Source organism: Gadus morhua, chromosome 3, assembly GCF_902167405.1.
Source record: "Gadus morhua chromosome 3, gadMor3.0, whole genome shotgun sequence".
Classification (NCBI taxonomy): domain Eukaryota; kingdom Metazoa; phylum Chordata; class Actinopteri; order Gadiformes; family Gadidae; genus Gadus; species Gadus morhua.
In genome coordinates this window covers 20676618-20684638 of record NC_044050.1, presented here as the reverse complement: position 1 = coordinate 20684638, position 8021 = coordinate 20676618, and the positions used below count along the sequence as shown (strand labels likewise).

The following is an 8021-nucleotide window of genomic DNA, read 5'->3' as shown; positions in this document are numbered from 1 at the left end:
TATGTTTACTGGGACCCACGCCGGCGAGAGACATCTACATTCCGATTGGCTGGCGGTCATTTACAGCTGAAACGCTACTAGATCATTTGCATAGAGTTTAGCTGTTTTCAACTCTCATTTACAGCTTTACAGCTAATAGAAAGTGAATGGGCGTTTATCACTCAAAACGCTTTACAGCTTTTTGTGTGAATGCACAGTAAGGCAAGGGAATGTGTAAATAAATAGTGCTATAATTTAGAAAAAGAATTGCCAGGGTAGTGCTGTTCATGGAGCGCATGTCAGGATATAAAACGAATTACAATTAGAGACAACAGTAGTCACGTTTCCATCTAAAAGGTGACGCAAATCTTTAGAAAGTTCGCAAAAAAAACATTCGAATTAGGTACGTTTCCATCAGTGGTTGGAGCGGACACATTCAGGGCTTGTCGTATCCTTTTGATTAGATGCTCTCTCTTAGATCCTGATATAAAGTGGAATTGCGTTGTTGTTTTCCATCTAAAATAGCTGTAAAGTTTTTTTCTTCGATGAGAGCAAGGAAAAGTTTTACCTCTTCAGCGGTCCACACGTAACCTAGAGTATCTGTGGTATAAAGGCTGCGAAGAATCTTGAATATGTTCAATGTATCCTTTAAATACGTCCATGGAACAGATGGCCAATGTGAATAATATAGGGTCTAGCATATAACCGCGTTTTCTGATTACAGTTTAATGCATTTTTTACAATTAAACAGCTCTCGTTTTGAAGGCTGAACAGACAACTTGACTGGAACAATTTATTAGGTGTCCATATAGCAGGGATTAATGGACACGGTATAATTAAATGATATACAAACATAGACATCCTATATCATATATATATATATATATATATATATATATATATATATATATATATATATATATATATATATATATATATATATATATATATAACATTAAAAAAATATATATAGGTGGGTCGCAGAATTCGGTGTAACACCGGCCATATCAACTTGTAGCGTCAATATATATATGTATATTGACGCTACAAGTTGATGTCGGCAGGGTTGCTATGGCCGGTGTTACACCGCTTCCATCACCGTTTACTGATTCGATACTTCAAAATTCGCATAAAAGCAGGGGGGTGGCACTGGAAACGCAGCTAATGGCAAAGCACCACACCACAAGAGGGAGCTATGAGGCCATTATATAGAGCTCTGTCTTCGACGTGTGTCATCAGAAATGATGCAGGCCCAGCACAGTCCACATCAGGGAAATGCGTTAACGTTTTCCAATGGAATTCCAAACAGCTTTACAAAAATAAACGAATATAACCATATACCTTATCCTCACGCTTTCCCATTATAAAACATACAATATCTCTCTATATATAGGCATACAACCAAAACATGGCATTTTCTATCTTTACCCTAACTAATAATTCCCTAACAAGCAAATCGATACGCATTAACTGAATCTCCCTTGCATCCCTTAAACAAACCCGACTAGTTGTAATTTTGCATTTCCACAGCTGGGACGATAAACAACAACCGTGGCCTCTTTTTTCATTGTGGTCCCTCCCTCTTTTTCTAGGAACCGGAAGTGTTGATTATGACAGACCACCGCGGGAAATACGGTGTCGGTCTGGTCTGTAGTAGGCACTCAAAGGTTCTTGCCTCCGACACCTTTCCGCTATCATATGCAATACAATTTCCATAAATCGAATTAGGTGGACACGGTAGTCGATCTTATTCAACATCACAATGGTAGGTCCATATCCAATTGTTATCTCATCTCCGATAAGTAGAAGTAAAGTTAATAGTTGGCCATGCAGTTCTGATGTTGACTGCAGTTTCTCAGTTGATTATTCATTTGGCACATCAATTGCACCGCTGATAAGTATGTTGTTGATAATGTATGTTTTTATTAGTCCTCCAAAAAGTCAGCTAAAATTTGAATGAATTGTCTTTCCAATTACAGTCAAAAAAGAAAGGGCTAAGTTTGGAAGAGAAGAGAAGTCGCATGATGGAGATTTTTTTCGATACGGTACGTTGCTTCTCCTAGTTCATCCGTCTTAAAAATATAATTGCGATAAATTGCAAATACATTTCCAAGAATCAATCAGTAGATACTAGTGATTATACAATCATACCTCATACACGCAATTGTACTTGTTTGTATGTATGTACAATGTACATATTAGTAGGCTAGATGTAGCATGTTGAATCTCCTTCCGAACAAAAGGAGGTTTCCGTAGCAACAAAAGCCCTTTCAGAATCCTGTTTTGCATGTGCGGTGCATGCATTTGTTAATGATTTTAAATGTACATCTAGTTTGTATATGCGTTTGCAACCCTGTTCATGTCTACTGTGATGCAGTGCAACAGAATAATGGAGTGGCATCATCTCGATACCATCAAAAGTACTCCTATGAGGAAACTACCTATAATATTGCATTATATTATCCCATACTCTTACTCTTTCCAGAAAGATGTCTTTCAGCTGAAAGACATTGAAAAAATTGCTCCCAAGACCAAAGGCATAAGTGAGTGCAGATCACAATGTTGGAAGTGTGACCGGTGAAGTGCTGAAATGTGAGGCACACGCCTGTCTCTGCATTGCAGAAATGTAGGAAAGTCAAACATTTGATTTTAAATATGTTTTAAACTTCTTGAGTACTTGGGGATGTTGTTTCATCCTATAGAATAGTGGCCTCTTGGGCAGTGGATCAACTAAACAAAAGAATATGGATGTTTGCACATGTTGGTGGTAACTATGGTCAAAGGCAGTTTCAATGTTGTTGCATTCACAACTATCATAATCAGTCCTTGCTTTTGTTCTAGAGTGCAGCTGTCTTGTTTAAGTGAAAAGTGATCAGGTATAGAACATGTATGTTAGGCTGCATGGTGGTCTAGTTGCTGCTTCGGATGTTTAAGAAGTAGGTTTTGGTCCCAGTAGAAAGGGTAGAATGTGATGCAGCCTTCTGTTGCACAATATGTACAGCTAGAGGTGCATTGTGCACATGCCATTAGGTGAGAACCAGAACATGTGTTGTGTTCATCAAAGCACCTTCTCAAGAAACTAAACCATAATGTTTTCCAATTGGCTCTATGTTCATTCTGCAACAATCTGGCACAATGCTTGGTTGTGTTCCTGGTGTGTAGTCAGATTTCTTTCCGTAGTCTCCATATGGATTAGGTTGACCACTGAAACATTTGAGGACCTCTTGCTTTATACAAGTCATCTTAAAATTCAATAATCCATTCTGTATCCCATTTTCAAACTGACATGTGTATTTCGGATGTTGTTGTATAATCAGAGGTTTTGTGTAAATAAGCGTCCATGCTATTGAGCTAAAGAAGGCTTTTCTATATACCAACCAGTATTTTCATATTCATCAGTATTGAAATGCAGCAATGGAAAGTGGGACGTGTGCTACTAATGAGAAACATACTCTGTCTCCACTGTCCTGAAGCGCCCATGTCTGTGAAGGACGTGCTGCAGAGCTTGGTGGATGACAACATGGTGGACTCTGAGAGAGTGGGAACCTCAAACTACTACTGGGCCTTCCCCAGCAAAGCTCTGCACGCCCGCAAGCGTAAACTCCAGGATTTAGAGAAACAGGTGACAGAGATTCCATCACAGTCTTCTATATAGTATTTGTATATTCAGGATATACTGAGAGTGAATACAGAGATGGATCCTTCAAATTGGAGGTTAAGTGTCTCAAATCGATAACATCCCCATATCGTTAGCCTCATTCCATAATTGCCGGCTAAGACATATTTTATGGATCATCTTGTATTTAGCGTTAAATTAGACTTGGGCAGATAGTGATTGTGGAATGTAAAATTGCTCTGATTAGGAATAAGAGAGTATAGTTAGGTTAGATATCACAATTTGGCAAATATATGACTTGGGCACTTATGCTAACGATATGAAGAAAGCTGTTGAAATAGCCAGTAGCTAGTGTAGTAGCTTTGAATGGGGTACTGGGTTGAATTTCCCCTTTGTAACCTGTAGCCCTCCTCAAGATAGATGTCCAAGTCCTAACTTGCTGTTCTTCCTTAATTAAATGTTCGTCCATTTGAAATGAAGTATCTGATTATAATGTGTAAAACTCTGGTGTCATCTTTAGCATACTGAGGCAAAGCAGCGCAAAGCATTAGTGGAGCCGGCTGTGGAAAAGGCGAAAGTTGGACGCCAGGAAACTGTAAGAACAATCAAACCTCTCAATACCAAACACACATTTAAATAGAAAGCCAGTTTCAAAAGTGTGTGTGTGTGTGTGTGTGTGTGTGTGTGTGTGTGTGTGTGTGTGTGTGTGTGTGTGTGTGTGTGTGTGTGTGTGTGTGTGTGTGTGTGTGTGTGTGTGTGTGTGTGTGTGTGTGTGTGTGTAGAATGAACGTGAATCTCTGCTGAAGGAGTTAAAGGTCCTTAAAGAAGAGCAGGTCCAGCTACAAGCTGAGTTGGAGAAATACCGGGAATGTGACCCGGAAGTGATTGAGGAAATGAGTGAGTATATACTACAGAAGTTTTACAGTCCTCTGGTTTTATTTATTACTTTAACAAATGTTACTTATTCCTTTGCAGAGAAAATCACTTTTAATTATAGGCTTCTATATGACTGATGTACTGTTATACAGTGCAATGCCTGTTCTGTTTTAAACACACTATCTCCATCGGCATTTAGAATCATTTGACTTTGTTTTAACCACAACATCTCCAAATACCACGACTAAAGCGGTTTGATATTAACAGCTCTAACCTGCATAAAGGACCCCGGGTTAAAACCCTAAACCTAAACCTCTAACCTAATATTTAAAATAAACCATCCATAATCTTCACTTATCTCTTACCATTACCTTCACTTTACCAAATTTGTAAGATAAAATGGGGAAAGAGGGAAAAGAGTAAACATAATTAGCAACAATAAAAGGATAAGTGGTGGGAATAAAACTTTTCCCACACCATAAACGTTTTCGCTTTCAAGTGTGCCACTTACTTTATAAGCAAGAGATGTGTAAACTAGCTACAAACAGATGAGGGGCCAACCTACTTCCGGGCCTTGACCTTGCGGTATTTTGAATTAACCGTGTCATTTCCTGGCCTGCTAGCTTGGATGTTTAGTTGGTGGGCAACCATGCTTGGTTCCTATGGGAGCTAAACGGACACTGCCCAGTTGAGAATTTTGTCTGAGGTCTAAAGTTTTTGGGCGTGTTGCTAGTTATGTACAAGGAGATGTTCCTTCACCTAGTCTGGTCCCACAAGGGATGGTTGTTTTCACCACTGAGTGTCAAAGTAATGGAACTCCATGCTGTCATCGAGAGACATGTATTGTTTCAAAGGGGGTCCCATTCTTGGTGGTTAAATGTACCCCAGGTTATTAGATCACAGCCAAACCTCTAAATCCAAAGGCCACTTTGAAGGAAGCAAGATGCATTGGGAACCCATATAGTCACATTGTCAGTATCTAAGATGTCTGTATTCATAGGTAGGTCAACAAATCACATGGCAGGGATGTCTAATCATGTGTCATGTCACGTGTCATGGTAAGGTATGTTGAAATCCAATCGCTTAGCTGGTGTAGTGATGGTTTGGATTTCAATGAAAGCAAGTGACCAAATTCATTACACAATGAGGAGAGGGAAACTCCTGATCTGCATGTTTTGCATCAGTCGCTCTGGATACTTTGTGACAGGAAAGAGTTTTAATGCTCACGAATGTGCCATTTAGAAAAGGGAAGATGTTATCTCTGCAGGCACACAGGGATTTAAGAGGTGTATGATGGCATGTATGGTCTGACCCTGATGACACAGTAGGGTCCCGTCATGTTCTGACTCAGGGGGGACTATGTTAAACAGTTGAAGGGTGGCTGGAGTTCAACAACAGTTTTTCAATGTTTTTACCAAGCCCATCCTATAATGTTAAACAAAGATAACATTGGCCATGTGTCTGTGTATGCATGTGTCTTTATTGAACATTACAATGTTGGTTGTTTTTTGTAACTAAATTATGTTTCACCACTTCTGCATAATAGGCATTTTTATTTAGTGATGTAGGCCAATTCTTTATTGATTACATCTAATTATCTCAAATACTACGTTCAAATCATTGAACAGTAGTTAAAATGCATTTCTCTTTCTAGGCTTTACTGGCCTGTCCGGTATTGTAACAAAACAACTTGGCAAACATTTACATTATTTTGTTGACGGTTTAAACTATAGTAAGCCATGCCTCTGAACAGGTGACTACTACTACCACAACTACTAAAACAGCAATAATCACTATATATACAGAGTGCTTATTATGCCTAATTATGCCCCCCAGGAAAGTCAAACAACATGGCAAAACAAGCGGTCGACCGGTGGACAGGTACGTGGACCAACATGGATACTTGTAACATGAGAGGTCCAGCATATGGAAGGTCCATTGTCTGGTCCTGTTTGGAAGTGGAAGCTATGGAGATTAATTAATTAGTACACCAAATTGTACTCATGCTTGCTTGCTAACTCACTAACCATTGTTGAATATCATTGTCAAATTGTACTCATGCTTGCTTGCTTACTCACTCATCATTGTTGAATATACGAGTTACAAACCAGCTTTAAAGAATGTCTAATATTCTGTTCTTACATGAAGCAGAATGGGATAACATTACTTCATTTATTATGGTTGGAAATTGTAGCCGGACATTTTAATGAATATCATTTGTTAACACATACCCCACAGACATGAAATCACAACATTTAAATAATAATAATTCAAGATTGATTCTGCATTAATTACATGCTTGTAATGTATTTAAAGAGTATTCTATATCACCTCACTCTTTTTTTCTATTAATTCTTCAAAGAACCTTTTCAGGCCATTTCCAATTCAAGTTTTTCTTTTTCAGACAATATTTTTTCGATCAAGTCCTGGGCAAAGAGAAAGTTTTCCTTTGATGACCGAAGCATTGACAAAGCCTTTGGCATCCCCGAGGACTTTGACTACATGGATTGACCATATCTCCTCAAAAACAGTTCATGGTAAATAGCTGCCAAACAACTTAAGCCAATTACAATAAATTAAGTTGCTATTCAGTGAGGTTTATATTAATTTTAAGTTCAACCATGTTACCTTTTTGTTAAAATTGGATGAGCTTTGCCACGAAAAATAAAGTATATATTGTATGTAGCACCAGAGGCTAGCTTGGGATAAACAAGTAGGCTGTACCCAGAAAAGGGTTCAAGGTATCAAGGAGGTATTAAAAAATACAGATGACCCACCAATTTAATTACTATAACATTTCTATCACATGTTTGTTTTGTTGATTTCCATTTTGTTTTCGTTGTTGAATCCCCTTTTGTAAAGTGCCAATTAATTTAAACCGATGCAAGCTACAGCTTGTCTTGGAAAGATGGAAGTTGTTGACCGTGCCACATAATATGCGAAATGGCAAAAAATATATAAAGATGTTAATTTATACAGAATATCTTATGATGTTCATTAGGGAGTTTATACATCTTGTCGCTTGACTTTTTTGGGAAATAAAATTGTTGATTCCACTTGGAGATTGCTATACGCTTGTTATTGTACAGGAACTAAATGAAGGAAACTTGCCAAAGCATTGAGTCAATTCATGTACACTTTTGGATGTAAAGTCACAATTACATAACACAAATAATTGGTCTTTGCTTTGTTTGATATTGGCTGACTTTTGACTGTCAATGTGCGATTTGCAAGGATAGTAATGGTATAGATTGTTAAATGTTTTAGCATAGAAGTATATAGAAGCATTGAAGTTGCCTTGCAACTGAGTACAGTTTCCTCACCCAAGTGCTGGGACACCGGATCAATACATGCCACGCCCACCGCGCTGTACCTGCCTATTTGTTCATAAGTTACGATAATATATGATAATAACAGCGTTTTATGTTGCCAGTATTGTTTGGCTCAAACCCGAAATCATTTTGGTCGCATCTCGTCTGAATTATTAAATGGTCAAATATGTTTTGGTTATGCGTTGCTGTTGGGCGAAAGCGAACGTTCTTGGTTTGCA

The 8021-nt window shown here is 38.3% G+C and overlaps 1 protein-coding gene across 1 annotated transcript; it reads left to right on the top strand.

Moving 5' to 3' along the window:
- Nucleotides 1–1592: 1592 nt before the first annotated feature.
- On the top strand, nucleotides 1593–7972 carry mnd1 (meiotic nuclear divisions 1 homolog (S. cerevisiae)). The gene is made up of 8 exons (XM_030351317.1): nucleotides 1593–1744; nucleotides 1959–2024; nucleotides 2465–2522; nucleotides 3453–3601; nucleotides 4116–4190; nucleotides 4378–4492; nucleotides 6308–6352; nucleotides 6876–7972. Exons 1-8 carry the CDS (start codon nucleotides 1742–1744, stop codon nucleotides 6980–6982), a joined length of 618 nt encoding a protein of 205 aa, XP_030207177.1. The 5' UTR covers nucleotides 1593–1741; the 3' UTR covers nucleotides 6983–7972.
- Nucleotides 7973–8021: the final 49 nt, after the last annotated feature.